General features: G+C 64.0%; 2 protein-coding genes across 4 annotated transcripts in view; one reads left to right on the top strand and one right to left on the bottom strand.

Annotated features, from left to right (window-relative positions):
• SBNO2 (strawberry notch homolog 2) overlaps nt 1-11,765 on the top strand; it is a 72,522-nt gene extending 60,757 nt beyond the window's left edge. Inside the window, 19 exon segments of the mRNA XM_017885658.1 lie at nt 1,817-1,934; nt 2,214-2,319; nt 2,669-2,822; nt 4,323-4,499; nt 4,916-5,013; nt 5,759-5,841; nt 6,735-6,926; nt 7,401-7,570; nt 8,168-8,299; nt 8,584-8,719; nt 8,820-8,932; nt 9,055-9,126; nt 9,428-9,536; nt 9,928-10,002; nt 10,132-10,275; nt 11,015-11,109; nt 11,198-11,290; nt 11,374-11,505; nt 11,586-11,765. Of these exon segments, the coding sequence (XP_017741147.1) occupies nt 1,817-1,934; nt 2,214-2,319; nt 2,669-2,822; nt 4,323-4,499; nt 4,916-5,013; nt 5,759-5,841; nt 6,735-6,926; nt 7,401-7,570; nt 8,168-8,299; nt 8,584-8,719; nt 8,820-8,932; nt 9,055-9,126; nt 9,428-9,536; nt 9,928-10,002; nt 10,132-10,275; nt 11,015-11,109; nt 11,198-11,290; nt 11,374-11,505; nt 11,586-11,666 (2,280 nt within the window). The 3' untranslated portion in view covers nt 11,667-11,765.
• A 2,283-nt stretch (nt 11,766-14,048) lies between these two features.
• The window catches only part of GPX4 (glutathione peroxidase 4), a 5,143-nt gene continuing 2,758 nt past the window's right edge, over nt 14,049-16,433 (bottom strand). Inside the window, exons 1-7 of one of the 3 annotated variants that reach the window (XM_017885661.1) lie at nt 15,897-16,383; nt 15,544-15,642; nt 15,320-15,463; nt 15,016-15,167; nt 14,579-14,603; nt 14,376-14,435; nt 14,049-14,297 (exon numbers count right to left, since the gene is read on the bottom strand). In XM_017885661.1, the coding sequence (XP_017741150.1) occupies nt 14,265-14,297; nt 14,376-14,435; nt 14,579-14,603; nt 15,016-15,167; nt 15,320-15,463; nt 15,544-15,642; nt 15,897-16,091 (708 nt within the window). In that variant the 5' untranslated portion in view covers nt 16,092-16,383 and the 3' untranslated portion in view covers nt 14,049-14,264. Of the gene's footprint in view, nt 14,298-14,375; nt 14,436-14,578; nt 14,604-15,015; nt 15,168-15,319; nt 15,464-15,543; nt 15,643-15,896; nt 16,384-16,433 lie in introns of those variants that run through there. The other 2 variants (XM_017885660.1, XM_017885659.1) reach the window with 2 other exon arrangements.

The following is a 16,433-nucleotide window of genomic DNA, read 5'->3' as shown; positions in this document are numbered from 1 at the left end:
GTAATCCCAACAGTTTGGGAGGCCGAGGTGGGCAGATCATGAGGTCAGGAGATCGAGACCATCCTGACAAACATGGTGAAACCGCGCTTCTACTAAAAATACAAAAAATTAGCCGGGCGAGGTGGCGGGCGCCTGTAGTCCCAGCTACTCGGGAGGCTGAGGCAGGAGAATGGCGTGAACCCGGGAGGCGGAGCTTGCAGTGAGCTGAGATTGCGCCACCGCACTTCAGCCTGGGCGGCAGAGCGAGACTGCATCTAAAAAAAAAAAATTTTCAGTGTTTTCTAGTTTTTTTGTTTGTTTTTGACACGGAGTCTCATTGTTCCCCAGGCTGGAGTGCGGTGGCGCGATGTCGGCTCACCGCACCTTCACCCTCCTGAGCTCAGTGATTTCCCCTGCCTCAGCCTCTGAGCAGCTGGGATTACAGGTGCATGCCACCATGCCCACCTAACTATTGTATTTTTTGTAGAGGTGGGGTTTGGCCATGTTACCCAGGCTAGTCTCATGGGCTCAAGCCATCCTCCTTCCTCGGCGTCCCAAAGCGCTGGGATTATAGACATGAGCCACCACACCTGATCTTCTTCTAGTTTAGGTAGATACATAATTGTTTTCTAAGCAGGCAGGACTTTACTCCGTAAAATAGAATAAGTGTTCTCCAACATCATTTTTTAACACGGGCCACCATGATTTCAGTTGTAGAATAAGAATTAAAACAGAGAGGCTGGGCATGGTGGCTCACGCCTGTAATCCCAGCACTGTGGGAGGCCGAGTCAGGTGGATCATAGGGTCGGAAGTTCTAGACCATCCTGGCCAATATGGTGAAGCCCCATCTCTACTGAAAATGCAAAAGTTACCCAGGCATGGTGGCACACACCTGTAATCCCAGCTACTCAGGAGGCTGAGGCAAGAGAATCGCTTGAACCCAAGAGGCAGAGGCTGCAGTGAGCCAAGATTGCGCTACTGCACTCCAGCCTGGGTGACAGAGTGAGACTCCATCTCAAAAAAAAAAAAAAATTAGCTGGGCATGGTGGTGCACGCCTGTAATCCCAGCTACTCAGGAGGCTGAGGCAGAAGAATTGCTTGAACCAGGGAGTCGGAGGTTGCAGTGAGCCGAGATCACGCCACTGCACTCCAGCCTAGTGACAGAGTGAGACTTTGTCTCAAAAAAAAAAAAAAAAAAAAAAAGAATTAGGGCCGGGCACGGTGGCTCAGACCTGTAATCCCAGCACTTGGGGAGGCTGAGGTGGGCAGGTCACTTGAGGTCCCAGGAGTTTGAGACTGTCTGGCCAACCAAACGGCCAACCCCGTCTCTACCAAAACTACAAAAATTAGCCGGCTACGGTGGTGGCACCCACCTGTAGTCCCAGCTACTTGGGAGGCTGAAGCAGGAGAATCACTTAAACGCGAGCGGCAGAGTTTGCAGTGAACTGACATTGTGTCACTGCACTCCAGCCAGGGTGACAGAGCGAGACCCTGCCTCAAAAAAACTAACCAAAAACAGGTTCCAGGTACCCTCCTCCAATGGCAACATCTTGCAATTTATGGAGCCCACCCTTCCTCACCAGAGGCCCCGTCCTCCGTGCGTGGTGGTTAGACTCTGGGAGGAACCATCCCAGGCCACATCAATCTAGTGGTTGTGTGGGGGCCGCCCGCCCGCCCGACCCCCGTGGTAGCCGGCTGTCACTCCGACCTGGGCTTCCCTTGTGGAGTTTTCAGCGGCATGGGCATTTGCCCCCCACCAGGAAGGTGGGATCTCGGGTGGTCAGGACCCGGGCTCCTGGGGTCACCCAGAACACTCCTTAACCCACGCGTGCCCCAGATCGTGTTCGACGAGTGTCACAAGGCCAAGAACGCCGGCTCCACCAAGATGGGCAAGGCCGTGCTGGACCTGCAGAACAAGCTGCCCCTGGCCCGCGTGGTCTATGCCAGCGCCACAGGTGGGGCAGTGCGGATCCCATGTGACCCACCCACAGCAACGTCTGTCTGGCTGTCCCCGGGAAGGGGTATCCCCTACACATGCTCAGCCTCTGTCTGCACCCTGCTCCTCCTCAGACGCTGGGGCATCTCTACGCCTGTCCCAAGGCCATGCTGGCTGTCCCCAGGCCCATGGTTCCAACCCTGCGGGCCCCTCATCAGGCAGTCCCTACTTAGTTGGCCCCTGACCCGGCCCCTGGGCCCTCCTGGGTTGGGGAGCTGACAGCAGCTTCCCTCCACAGGTGCTTCTGAGCCTCGGAATATGATCTACATGAGCCGCTTAGGTATCTGGGGCGAGGGCACCCCCTTCCGGAACTTTGAGGAGTTCCTGCACGCCATCGAGAAGAGGTGAGTGCCCTTCCTGCGCACGTGGAGGGGTGGCGGGGGTTGGGGCGGAGGCCCCAGGACCATCAGCCCAAGGCCTGGCACTGCCACATGCACTTTCTTGGCACCCAGAGGTGCTAAATGTGTATCACTCGTTTCTCTGCCTGGGGCTGCCCAGCACTCCCAGGGAAGCCGGCCCCTCAGCAGCCCCTCCTGCCCCATCCCTGCCAGGGCTGGCTGCCAGCTGTCTCTGGCCGCTGGGGCTCTGCTCTGGCTGACCCTGCCCTCTCTGCAACTGGCTCTGCCTCTCGCTCCCCAGTGGCTCTATCCCCACGGCTCTGGCCATGCTCATGGGGGCTGTGTCCATCCGCAGGGGCGTGGGCGCTATGGAGATCGTGGCCATGGACATGAAGGTCAGCGGCATGTACATCGCACGCCAGCTCAGCTTCTCCGGCGTCACCTTCCGCATCGAGGAGATCCCGCTGGCCCCAGCCTTCGAGCGCGTGTACAACCGCGCAGCCCTGCTGGTGAGCCTGGACTCCCCACCCGGGGACCCCTGTGCATTTCCCAGGTGAAATTGCGCCCCCATGGCCTTGAAGATACCACAGGCTTCATCAGGTGACGGCCCGCCCTGTCCTGTCACGGGATTTTTTTTTTGTTTTTGTTTTTTTGAGACAGAGTCTCGCACTGTCACCTAGGCTGGAATACAGTGGCACGATCTCAGCTCGCTGCAACCTCTGCCTCCTGGGTTCAAGCGATTCTCCCCCCTCAGCCTCTCGAGTAGCTGGGACTAGAGGTGCCCGCCACCACGCCTGGCTAATTTTGTGTACTTTTTTAGTAGAGAACAGTGTTTTACCATGTTGGCCAGGCTGGTCTCGAGCTCCTGACCGCAAGTGATCCGCCCGCCTCAGCCTCCCAAAGTGCTGGGATTACAGGTGTGAGCTGCGTGCCCAGCCATCACCGGGGTTTTTATGTGACTGTGATAACGAGGAATGTGGCCAGACCACCACTTCCCCTTCCTGTGGTGCCCAAGCCCTTCGCTTCCAGGTCCTGGCCCATGGCTCATAGCTGTGTTCAGCATCCACGTTGCTGTGGGCCACGTGGCTTGGTCATTCCCTCCGTATTTGGACAGGTCCTGTTTTCTCCTCCTCAAACCCAACAGCCCTGTATGTTTGCTGCTGTTTTTCTTTCTTTTTTTTTGAGATGGAGTTTCCACTCTTGTTGCCCAGGCTGGAGTGCAATGGCATGATCTTGGCTCATCGCAACCTCCACCTATTGGGTTCAAGCGATCCTCCTGCCTCTGCCTCCCGCATAGCTGGGATTATAGGCAGGTGTCACCACGCCCAGCTGATTTTGTATTTTTAGTAGAGACAGGGTTTCTCCATGTTGGTCAGGCTGAGTGGTCTTGAACTCCCGACCTCTGGTGATCTGACTGCCTCAGCCTTTCAAAGTGTTGTGGTTACAGGCATGAGGCCCTGCGTCCAGCCTGTTCGCTGGTTTCTTTAGGTCACACAACCAGCATCTCCCGTAACCCCCAGGGCCGGGTTGCTCTCTGGAGTAGGGCCGTCCTGAGCACTTTGGGGTGTGCAGCAATATCCCTGGCCAGAGTCCCAGCCACCCTAACCCGGCCCACCCAGTCCATGCCAGGACCAGACCCCAAACCTGACGACCACCGCTGGTCCCAGACATGCCCAGTGTACCCTGGACGGGATCACACCTGGGTGAGACCCTGGTGGAAAACGAGAGGCATGGCTGCGAGTTGGAAGGAGCTGAGCCTGTTTGCCGCGGGCGCTGAGTCTGTGCCGTTCGCAGCACAGCTTCCCCACCACTGGTGTTTTGGTTTTTCAGGTTTTTACCGTACAGGCAGAGGCGGTGCCTCTTACAGTGCACACCCCAGCACCCCATCCTGCCCTAAATTCCACCAGGCGTGGGGATGCTTTGCCCAGGGCTAGCGGCAGGTGGGCCGGGGCCCTGGGCCGGGAGCCAGGAGCCAGAGCTCAGGGGCACCGTGTCATGTGTCATTGCAGTGGGCTGAGGCCCTGAACGTGTTCCAGCAGGCGGCCGACTGGATCGGCCTGGAGTCGCGCAAGTCCCTGTGGGGCCAGTTCTGGTCGGCGCACCAGCGCTTTTTCAAGTATCTGTGCATCGCCGCCAAGGTGCGCCGGCTGGTGGAGCTGGCCCGGGAGGAGCTGGCGCGAGACAAGGTGAGCGGCTGCGGCCTTCGGCCTTCGAGGGCTGAGGGTGGCCAGGCCTGCAGGGGCGGGTCTACTCTTCTTCCTGGTCCTTCCTGGCCCCTCCCCAGGCGTGGATAGGGGCTGCACCCTGGTGGGTGAGAGATGCTTGGATGTCCGTCTTCCAATCCGAGCCAGCCAGGGTGTCGGAACACTGGAGTGCAGACAGTGATCACATGGTGGGCAGCTCACCATCCCAAGACAGGAAACTGGCAGACCCCCACCCAGCAGTGTGTGTTGTGGGTGGGCCAGGGCCCCTCCTGGGGAGGCGAGCACAGGGCCAGAGTGAGGGATGTGGCTGTCACCCGAGGCCTGGCTGGTTCCTCTGCCATCTCACAGTGCGTGGTCATAGCAGGGCTGGTGGCTCATAGTCCTCTGCTGTCCCACAGTGTGTGGTCATCGGGCTGCAGTCCACAGGCGAGGCACGCACGCGGGAGGTGCTGGGGGAGAATGATGGGCACCTCGACTGCTTTGTCTCGGCCGCTGAGTAAGTGTCACGGTGGAGATGGGACTGCGGGACTCCTGCGCTCATGGCCACCCCTCTTTGTGGCCACCTGCGGCCTGCCCTGCCCCTCGGCCCTGGCAGCAGGAGGTGCTGGGTGGGCTTTGCTGGGACCCCAGCCTTGGCCGCAGAGACCTTCAGCTCTGCTCCAGGTCTAAAGCAGAGGCGTGGGGGTGGGTCCCAGGCGTGGTGGGCCTGGAAGGTTTGGGACGCGGTCTCCAGTGGTCTTAGAAGGAGGCTTCCTGCACCCATGCCGCTTTAACAAGGGTGCTGTGGATTTTAGGGGCTGGCCCTCCCAGCTCCCTGAAGCCTCAGCCTCTCCCCTGGGGGTTGAGAATGCCCCAGGAGGGTCACGGCAGCCCCCCAGCTCCCCCCATTGCCTGGGGGTCAGAGCTCCCCAGTGCCTGGTATCCCTTGGCCGGGAGCCCCTAGCTACCCCCTCACCCTACCCCTTACCCCCGTCCTGGGAGCCATCATCATATCCGGCCACATTCCTCAGAGCAGGGGAAGCCTGGTGGGCTGAGGTGGCCCTGTGACACCAGCAGGCCAAAGGAGAGCTCACAGGCAGCCCCCAGCCCTCCCCAGCCCACTCCCCACGGGAGACCCTCTGCCCAGGACCGGCCCTCTCCGGGACCCCCACAGGGACCCAGGGGTGCGTCCAGCTTCCAGAGAGCAACCCCACCTGGCCTCAGCTCCTTGTGTGAGAATAAACTCTGCATCTCACTTTCAGAGGTGTGTTCCTGTCGCTCATTCAGAAGCACTTTCCATCCACCAAGAGAAAGCGGGACAGAGGAGCGGGCAGCAAGCGGAAACGTAAGCCCCGCGCCCCACGGCCCCACCCACTCCCGCCCCTCCGCTTTCTCCCTCCTCCATAATCAGCCCTGGGACGGCAGGTGGCGAGTCTCAGAGAGGCCAAGTAGCTCACCCAAGGCCACACAGCCATACCTGAGGGGCTGAGCCAGGACCACCCAGGGGTGCAGAGGTCCAGCCCCACTGCTTGCTCACACCCCCTCCTACCTTCCATTTTCAGGGTCTCCACCGCCCCTTAAGGAGCCCATTGATAACCCCCAGGCTGCTGTCACAGGGAAGCCTAGAGCTGCCTGTTGAGGTCTGGTGTGTGGCCTCCCCAGGCACCCTGCGTATCCACCACACTGGCCAGGTCTGAAAGGACCTCGGATGTGGGTTTATTAATACTGTCCTCTTTGCCAGGCACAATGGCTCACGCCTGTAATCCCAGCACTTTGGGAGGCTGAGGTAGGTGGATCACCTGAGGTCAGGAGTTTAAGACCAGCCTGGCCAACATGGTGAGACCTGTCTCTACTAAAAATACAAAAATTAGCCGGGCATGGTGGTGCACGCCTGTAATCCCAGCTACCCACGAGGCTGAGGCAGGAGAATCGCTTGAACACGGGAGGCAGAGAGTACAGTGAGATGCCGCTGCACTCCACCCTGGCGACAGAATGAGACTCTGTCTCAAAATAAAGCAAAATATTGCCCCCTTACACCACGCCCTCCTGGCCACAGGGCACAGGGTTCCTAAGAGGGTGTCCCTGGAGAACAGCTGAGCTGCCTGCCCAGAGGCGGGGGGTCTCGGATGGACCTCCCCAGCTCGGACCACTGGCCTTGCTCTGTCCTGCTGCGTCTCCTCCACGTGCTCCTCCACCCTGCTGTGGTCTGGCCCTTGGTGACCCTGCCCTTCCCTGCAGGGCGACCTCGGGGACGCGGCGCCAAAGCCCCCCGGCTGGCGTGCGAGGCGGCAGGCATCATCCGCATCAGCGATGACAGCAGCACAGAGTCAGACCCTGGCCTGGACAGTGACTTCAACTCCTCCCCCGAGTCCCTGATGGATGACGATGTGGTCATCGTTGATGCCATCGGGCTCCCCAGTGATGACCGGGGTGAGGGCTCGCCCGACCGGCCAGGCACCTGTGGGTCAGGATTCCAGTGCGAGGCTACCCCGGCCTCCTGGCGGTCACCACCTACCCCAGGTTGTAGCCCTCAGTCCAGCCCACCGGAGCCTAGCTGCTGCTATGGTGCCCACTCACAGTTGGGGGAAACTGAGGCCCAGAGAGGGGAGGTCACGGGTTACACCACTGGTCAGAGGCAGAGCTGGGGCTCGGGGCTGGGCAGTCCCTACTCCTGTGGAGGCAGTGAGGTCGCAGCGTTTGGTCCCCGATAGGAGGCTTAGTTTTGCCTCAGCTGGTCTCAGGGAGACAAGCGCAGAAAAGTGGTGCTGGGCTTCCCTGCCACCCTGCCGTCCCTCAGGGCTGCCCCAGGCCCCTTGTCCTTGCTCTGCAGGGGCCAGCCTTGAGTTAGGTGGGCCCTAGAAGGCAGCCGACATGTCCTGCCCTGACCCTGCACGTCCTCCCTAGGACCCCTGTGCCTCCCTCAGAGAGACCCGCATGGCCCCGGGGTCCTGGAGCGGGTGGAGCGACTGAAGCAGGATCTGCTGGATAAAGTACGACGGCTGGGCCGGGAGCTGCCAGTCAACACCCTGGACGAGCTCATCGACCAGCTTGGCGGCCCCCAGCGGGTGGCGGAGGTGGGTGGGACAGCAGCTGGAGTAGGTGGTGGGTGGGGCGTGGACAGTGGGCGGGGCTTCACCCGGGCTCTGTGTGGCTCTGGTGTCCCCTGCTGGTCACTCTGCATCCACCGCGGCCCTGCGAGGAGGGGGCCTTCAGGGAGCCCGGCAGCGGGAGGTGGGGGCAGCAGCGTCCTGTCCAGCTCGGCCAGGGAGGCCACGACCTCCTGTGGAGGGCTTTACTCCCCCATCCCTCTAAGCCCCAGATCCCCCAGCCTGGCCTGCGCTGGCCTCTGCTTAGACCACTGCCTGAACGCACCCCTGGGGTGCCCGGGGCCAGGACTCAAGCCCCTGGGCCTGGCTGTGCGGCCTCCTCCCTGCCCGGCTTCACTTTTTCACTCCGTGGCGCTGGCTGGCTGATAATACCAGGCCTTGGACGGGCACACATCACCTGGGTCCAGCAGTCCCCCTCTCCCTCTCCCAGGGCCCCCTCCCCGCTGCATCCACAGCTGGGAGCCCACGACCACTGTGGGACATAGGGAAGCTGAGACACGGGTGGCCAGACTCCTGCGAGGCCACAACACTGACGGCCGGTTTTTGTCCCTGTCCCGGCCGCAGATGACCGGCAGGAAAGGCCGCGTGGTGTCCAGGCCCGACGGGACGGTGGCCTTCGAGTCGCGGGCAGAGCAGGGTCTGTCCATCGACCACGTGAACCTCAGGGAGAAGCAGCGCTTCATGAGCGGCGAGAAGGTGTGGGCCGCAGTGCACTGGGCGCGGCCCGCGGGACCCAGGAGGCACAGAGGGGCCCAAGGGTCCCCGGGGACTGCGGACCCACGCACTTCTGCCAGTGTGTGTGTGCCAGGTGCGGGCGCGAGTGGCCGTGTGACGGGTGGTGTCCGCGCCGCGCAGGCCTCTCGCTGCCCCTGGACGTCCTGGTGACCTGGAGCGGGGGCCGAGAGGGTGAGGAGGCGGCGGCAGCGTTGGGGCGGGCGGGCCTTGCACCAACCGCGTCCCGGTCCCTTCCTCCCCCCCAGCTCGTGGCCATCATCTCGGAGGCCTCCAGCTCGGGTGTCTCCCTCCAAGCTGACCGCCGCGTCCAGAACCAGCGGCGCCGTGTGCACATGACCTTGGAGCTGCCCTGGAGCGCCGACCGCGCCATCCAGCAGTTCGGTGAGTCCGGCCCCGCCCCCAGCGCTACCTGGCCCCGCCCCCAACGTGGTCTCGGCCCCGCCCCCAGCTGGCCGGACCCTGAGAGCCCCTTTGTCCCTAGGCCGCACCCACCGGTCCAACCAGGTCTCTGCGCCAGAGTACGTCTTCCTCATCTCGGAGCTGGCCGGGGAGCGCCGGTTCGCCTCCATTGTGGCCAAGCGCCTGGAGAGTCTGGTGAGCAGGTGGGGGCTGGGTTGAGAACCAGGGACAGGCCCAGGAAGGCTCTGCAAAGCTTTGTGGGGGGCCAGAGGCCAGACCCCAGGTGACCAACCGCTGACCTTCCCCACCCCTTGCAGGGGGCCCTGACCCATGGAGACCGCCGTGCCACAGAGTCCCGTGACCTCAGCAAGTACAACTTTGAGAACAAGGTACTGCAGGGAAGGCGGGGCTGGGGGAGGCAGGGCCTGGGGTCTAGGGAGGGCTGAATCTAAGAGCCTAGGGGAGGGAGTAGATGGGGGCTGGGGAGGTGGGGCCCAGGGGTCTGGGGGAGGGCCTAGTCTAGGACCCTCGGGGAGGAGGTGGCTGAGAGCTGAGGAAGGTGGGGTCTAGGAGTCTAGGGGAGGGTAGGGACCAGGGGCCTAAGGAAGGGTGGGGTTCTAGGGAGGCAGGGGTCCAGGGGAGGCCGGCTTCCTCCCAGGGCCTCCTTCCCCACTCACCCTCTCCCCCTAGTATGGCACCCGGGCCCTGCACTGTGTCCTTACCACCATCCTGAGCCAGACTGAGAACAAAGTACCTGTGCCCCAGGGATATCCCGGAGGGGTCTCCACCTTCTTCCGGGGTAAGCTGGGCCCGTGGGGGTCTTCCTGGGGGGGCAGGGGCTCCAGAGCAGCTGGGGCAGCAGACTTTGTAGGCCGGTTGTGTGTTGAGAGATCTCTCCCCACACGCACAGAGGGGGCTGTGAAGGCAAAGGGAGCCAGGGCGGCCCCCAGCAGCCACCGGGTGTGTTTCCGGGGCAGCTGAGGGGCCTGGGATTTGAATTTATTCCCCAAGAACATGCTGTTCTCACTCCTGTTAGGCAAAAGGCTCCACTCCTAGCCCTGGCCTAGCCCTAGGCCTCAGCTGCTCCCCAGGCCCCCAGAGAGCGGTTGGTCTCTGGGAAAGGAGCTAGGGCCCTCGCGGGGGGGGAGCAGGGTTGGGAAGACCAGCGTGTGAGGCCCCTCTCCCCGCAGACATGAAGCAGGGCCTGCTGTCCGTGGGCATTGGCGGCCGGGAGTCCCGAAATGGCTGCCTGGACGTGGAGAAGGGTGAGTGCCCCACACCTAGGCCCAGAGACGCTCCCGTCTCGTCTCGTGCAACCTTGGCCCCGCGTGGGGAGCAACGGGGGGAGCGGGGACTCCCAGCGCAGCCTGAGGCTTGGCTCCCTCCACTGTCAGACTGTTCCATCACCAAGTTCCTGAATCGCATCTTGGGGTTGGAGGTGTACAAGCAGAACGCCCTGTTCCAGTACTTCTCAGACACCTTCGACCACCTCATCGAGATGGACAAGCGGGAGGGCAAATACGACATGGGCATCCTGGGTGAGCACGGGCACCAGGGGCTTGGTGGGCATGGGCGAGGGGCTCGGGGGAACACGGGGCATCCTGGGTGGGCACGGAGCTCGTGGGAACACTGGGCATTGTGGGTGGGCATGGGGAGGGCCTAGGTGGGCAGGGGGCTGATGGGAGCACTGTGCATTCTGGGTGAGCAAGGGTGCTGGGTGGGCCTGGGCAGGCGCGGGCACGGGGCTTGTGGGATCGCCGTGCAGCTCTGTGGACGGTGGTCAGGCTGGTGCACATTGCCCACCATGCTCATCCCCAGGCTCCACGGGGTGTCTGTTACGTCATTGTGAACCAAAGGCCAGCGAGCCTGTGCTTTCAGCCTCATGGGGCCAGGCCTGTCCATCAGGATCACTTCCCTGTGTCCAGACGAGGGTCGGGGCAGGACCACAGATACTTCACTCATGAGCAGTACCACAGGCCACCGGGCTCCCACGATCCCCCACAGCCTGCTCAGGGTCACCCAGCACCTGAGCAGCCCCTAGACTCCCACAATCCCCCCACAGCCTGCTTGGCGTTACCTAGGACCTGAGCGGTTGCCAGGCTGGGGCCCATGTGTACCATCCCTACACATGGGCCAGGGCAGGCCAGGCTCCAGGACACCCTCCCCTGTGCTCTCCGGGGGTCGTCTCTAGGGTGTACCCTGGCCACTGGACTGACCCTGGCCCCAGCCCGCAGTCCCAGGCCCGGACACCACTCACCGTCCACCCACCCCTCCTAGACCTTGCTCCCGGCATCGAGGAGATCTACGAGGAGAGCCAGCAGGTGTTCCTGGCTCCTGGGCACCCGCAGGACGGGCAGGTGGTCTTCTACAAGGTCAGCAGGAAGCCCCCCAGCCCCTCACACACTGCCCACCCTGCCCCCACCACACTCACACGTCCCCCCCCCCCGGCTTGCGTGGCAGATCAGCGTGGACCGCGGCCTGAAGTGGGAGGACGCCTTTGCCAAGTCACTGGAGCTAACAGGCCCCTATGATGGCTTCTACCTCTCCTACAAGGTGGGGTCGGGCGGGGTTACCACCGCCCAGAGGAGGGCCCACGGGGTCGGACCTGAGCGCGGCCTCAACACTCTCCTCCGCAGGTCCGCGGTAACAAGCCCAGCTGCCTGCTGGCGGAGCAGAACCGTGGCCAGCTCTTCACGGTGTACAAGCCCAATATCGGCCGGCAGAGTCAGCTTGAGGCCCTGGACAGCCTCCGCCGCAAGTTCCACCGGGTAGGCGGCCGCGGGGCGCAGCTTTCCCTCGGGCTGCCGGCCCTGGCCCCGCCGAGGCTCATGCGGTCTTGCGTCCCCAGGTCACCGCGGAGGAGGCCAAGGAGCCCTGGGAGAGTGGCTACACATTGTCGCTGACGCACTGCAGCCACAGCGCCTGGTGAGCGCGGGCCGGGGACCCGGGGAAACCCGCAGATGGCAGTGACCCAGGCAGGGATCGGGGGCTCCCGAGACTCTGAGAGGAGGCTGGAGACCTCAGGGCACCTGGGCTTCGTCTGGGTCCCGGGGACCCACCTGAGCCTACCCGTCCCGTTCGCAGCGGCCACATGCCGCTGCGCGATGAGGAGGCAGGTAGAGGGTAAGGGACTGCCGTGCAGGGCTGCGGCGTGCTGGCACCGACTACAATGCTGTGCGGCGCGCGTCTGCGCGTGTCGGCGCATCGCCGCGGTTCATGGCACGACGTCAGCAGGCAGCTAGCTACCTGCAGATCGATGCGGCATGAAGACCAAGGAACAGGGAAAAGCACAATGTGGGGTGAGGTGGGCGGTGGGCGCGCCCAGAAGCCCGACCCCCGCCCCGGCCCTGACACCGCCGGCTCCGGCCGCGAGGCATCAAGATCCCCGAGGCTGCGTGCGCGCGGTGCTAGCAAGGAGCTCGCGGCTGATGATGCGGGACGTGAAGCGCAGCAGCGCGCGGCCCTGGCTCTGCCCCGTCCTGGCCCACACCGCGGCCGCTGGCGGCTCCCTGCGCCCGAGAGGTGCTGAACCATCACCCTACCAGCCCTCCGGACCGAGGCATTCCCGCCGCCCCCGGCACTTCTCCTTCATCGGCCGCCGCGTGCCCCTGGGACAACCGGCCCCGGTTGCCGGCTGGGCGCCCCGACGCCCAGGACCCGTGCGGCCCTCGCGCACCAGGGCTGTGACATCAACTTCAAGGAGTGCTGGAGGAGCATGCGCGCTCGCTGAGCACACGCGGGGCCGCCCCCCGAGAGGACGCCGCTGGGATGGACGGGGCGCGGAGGGGGCAGGGGGTCGCGGCGGGCGCGTCCTGAGCGGCTAGAGCGTGATCCGTGATCCAGTTCAGCCCACCCTTCCCAGGCACCCAGGCTCCTCTCTGACAGGCCTTTAAGCGAAACATGCCCCAGGTCACAGGGACCGTTTCCCCCCCTAGAAGCAGCAGTGGGGACCAGGGCCCTTGCCTGACCACTGCTCAGAGGAGCCCCAGGCCCCGGCCGCAGTGCCTTCCGCGCCCGACCCGGGCCCTCACCTATCAGCCCTGGCGGGGCCCACTCAGGACAGCTGGGGGCCGGGGCGAGGCAGGGCCCTCTCTGTGCCTCTCTCCTCCCAAGTAGGAAGGGGCTCCGGGTGGCTGCTCTGGGACTGGGCACCCACAAGGGCTCAGTGGGCCCAAACCCTTAAAATCCGTGAAACTGGGTGGTCCCAAGAGCTAGAAACTCAGGAAACCCCAGGTGCTCAGGGCCCCGCGTCTCGGGGGCTCTGTGGGGCAGACCCCCGCTAATATATGCAATTCCCCCTCCCCTAGCCCTTCTCTGACCCCTAAGTTATTGCCTGCTCACCTCTCCCAGGCCCCAGGCCGCGGAGCTGGCAGGGTGGCACCTGCGGTTTCTATGTATTTATAGCAAGTTCTGATGTACATATGTAAAGGACTTTTTTAAATATATGTGCCTTTTGCCTACTTCCCGTGGAGTCTGCTCCTCAGCCTGCAGAACAGGGAGGGAAGAACAGGGGTGTGTGGGCATCCCCCCAGGCTCTCTTAGGTTACCAGGTCTCATTCTGGCCACCGCCCTGTGCTGGCCCCCTGTGGATGAGGAGGGACAAAGGCTGGGAGAGACAGACCCCTCAGCCCCGTGTCTGGGGCAGGTGTCATGGACGGTTCATTCCAGACCCCCAGTGGGGGCAGCTGGGATCAGCCACACTAGCAGGCTACAGTCCCTCCAGCTGTGCAAGTAGGCAGCCAAGCCGTGTCAAAATCGCCCCCCTGCACCGGGCCCCCTGAATGGTGGCTGATGCTGCTGTGCCAGCTCCTCCTGGCCTGTCCACCCCCAGCCCTCACGGAGGGACTCTGTGAACAGTAACCACCCAGCTACCCCCACACCCCCCAGCCAGGTGAGGCCCCAAGGGCAGGTGTGCCCAACCCATCCCCACCATCAGGGTCACGCTGTTCCTCGGGCCTCTGCACTTCTGCTTCCTGGCCAGAGGAGGCCCCAGTAGCCACCTCCTAACGGGTTAAGACTCGGGGCCAGGAAGAACAGCCACTTGAAATTACCTCCTCCAAGAGTCGGCCCTACCGGGCCCTACGTGTGCACACCAGGCAGGGCTGCATGGATTAAGACCCAGGGCTTGGTGTCCAGCGGGCCCAGATCTCACTGCACCCCAGCACCCCAGCCAGCACAGCCCCCAAGCCTGGAGGAAGAGGAGGCAACACTCCACCTTCATGGCATTCCCTGGCAGCTGACAGCAACTGGCCCTGACATGGAGGGGTGCCTGGCAAAAGGGCCCCCCCAAGCCCCTAGGCAGAAAGATCCAGCAGACCAATTTGTCTGTTTATTCCCACAAGGCAGCCAGGGGTGGGGGCGCCGAGCCAAGCCCAGCGGGCCACGGGACCTTCCTCCGGCGGGGTGCACGCTGGATTTTCGGGTCTGCCTCACCAGGAGCTGGTTTGCAGGCAGGCCGTCATGGGTGCTGGTGGAAGGCTCCGAGGGCGTGGGCAGGGGGCTCGGGTCGGGCCACACACTTGTGGAGCTAGAAATAGTGGGGCAGGTCCTTCTCTATCACCTGTCGGGGAGAAAAGCTGGGTCAGGGCAGCTAGCTCCCGAGCCCCTGCCCCAAGCAGGCTCCCTCGAGAGCACCTACCAGGGGTTCCTCCATGGGTCCGTACCGCTTCACCACGCAGCCATTCTTGTCAATGAGGAACTGTGGAGACAGCGTCTGAACTGTGGGGCACCGTGGGGGTGGCCCCCTGCAAGGGGCTGAAGCTGCCTTTCCTGCCCGCTGCCCATCTGGGCCAGGGCTGTGGCCGGGGGGAGCTGGTCTCCTACCCCCCACAGCCCCCTTACCTTGGTGAAGTTCCACTTGATGGCACTGGAAAAGAAGCACATGAGTGTAAGCGTCCCCAGCAGCCCCCACGGGCCCACTAGCCATCCTGCCTCCAGGAGGCCACGTGGACATGAGTGTCCCCAGTGGCCCCCCACGCCCCCCCAGCCATCTTACCCCCAGGAGGCCACGCAGTGTGAGAGTCCCAGCAGCCCCCCACAGCCCCCTGAGCCATCCTGTCCCCAGGAGGCCACAAAGGTGTGAGCATCCCTGGCTGCTTCCACAGCCCTCCATGGACCCCGAGCCATCCTGCCCCAAGGAGGCCACACAGTGGGAGAGTCCCAGCACCCCACCTCAACCGCCCCTGAGCCATTCTGCCCCAGGGAGGTGTGAGCATCCCAGCAGGCCCCACACAGCCCCCCCACCCCCCGCAGCCGTCATGTCCCCAGAGGCCACGCACTTTCCCAGGATGCCCTTGCCCTTGGGCTGGATCTTCATCCACTTCCACAGCGGGTGGGCGTCGTCCCCGTTCACGCAGATCTTGCTGAACATGTCAAATTTGACGTTGTAGCCCGCGGCGAACTCTTTGATTTCTTCGTTACTCCCTGGCTCCTGTGGCGGCCAAGGTGTGCATGAGTGCGTCGGAGGCCTGGCACCTCCTCAGTCCGGGCCCCCCGCACACTCCCAGGCCTTCTCCAGGCCGGAGCCCACCCTGACCCCACCCACCGGCCTCTGCGGGCCCCGGGAACGCAGCAGCCGCCCACCTGCTTCCCGAACTGGTTACATGGGAAGGCCAGGATCCGCAAACCGCACTCAGCGTATCGGGCGTGCAGGTCGACGAGCTGAGTGTAGTTCACTTCGGTCTTGCCTCACTGGGAGGCCACGTTGGTGACGATGCACACGAACCCCTGCGAGGGTCGGCGGGGTCAGCGCAGAAAAGCAGGGCCCCTCCCAGGCCCCGGCCATGCGCCCCACCCCAGGCGAGCGCCCACCGGTACTTGTCCAGGTTAACTATGTGCCCGTCGATGTCCTTAGCGGAAAACTCGTGCATGGAGCGCGCACAGCGCCAGTCGTCCCGGGACGCGCACTGCAAGGCAAAGGGGCTGAGCAGGAAGCATGGACGGGAGGCCGAGCCTGGGGCCCTGGGGCAGGAAGGGATGCGGAGCGGGTCGGTGGCGGGGACACCGGAGCACTGGGGCCCTGAAAACCTGACCACTCCTCCTCCTCAAACGCACACGCCTCCTTGTGCCTCTGGTCCCGTTTTACCGGAAACCCGGAGACCAGGAGAGGGTTCCAACCCCAAAAGTGCCACAGCAGCAGGTGTGAGGGCCCCGCGCGCACCGGGTCCTGGGACTCGGAACATTCGTGGATCTCCGGTCCCAAGCTGCGGGGACAGGGCTCCTTCCGCCGGCGCCGCGCCCTCCTGCGCCTGCACGCTGGGGCCTTCCGCCGCCGAGGGGCTCGCGGCCGCCGCCTGCCCCGGCTCTGGCACCGCTGCCTGCGGCGCCTGGAGGAGCCTGCGCCCGCGCGGCCCATACCCGCCCGTCTCCCGCCCCGCCTGGCTCCCCCACCCCGAGCGCCGTTGCCGGGGACAAAGGCCCGGAGGCCGTAGTTAGGACTGTGCGACTGTGACGCCACCGCGCTAGGCCAAGCCGCGGGGGCGGGGCGGCGCCCGGGGGCGCGTGATCCGGAGTTTCCAGCCCTCTGCACCCACAACCGCTCGGGCGCAGCAGCCCCGCTCGGGGCCCCAACGGCCCAGCTCCGCCCCGGCCGTCCCGGACCCCGCCCCCTGCAAGCCGGGACCACGACCCCGACCCCGGCGCGCGCGCCCGCAACGGCTTGGACGGCCGCTTCCCCGACCCCGACCCGCGCGCGTGG

This window comes from Rhinopithecus bieti, unplaced genomic scaffold (genome assembly GCF_001698545.2).
Source record: "Rhinopithecus bieti isolate Rb0 unplaced genomic scaffold, ASM169854v2 scaffold_15283, whole genome shotgun sequence".
Classification (NCBI taxonomy): Eukaryota; Metazoa; Chordata; class Mammalia; order Primates; family Cercopithecidae; genus Rhinopithecus; species Rhinopithecus bieti.
The sequence above is the reverse complement of the archived record's forward strand: the minus strand, read 5'-3'. Positions and strand labels throughout refer to the sequence as shown.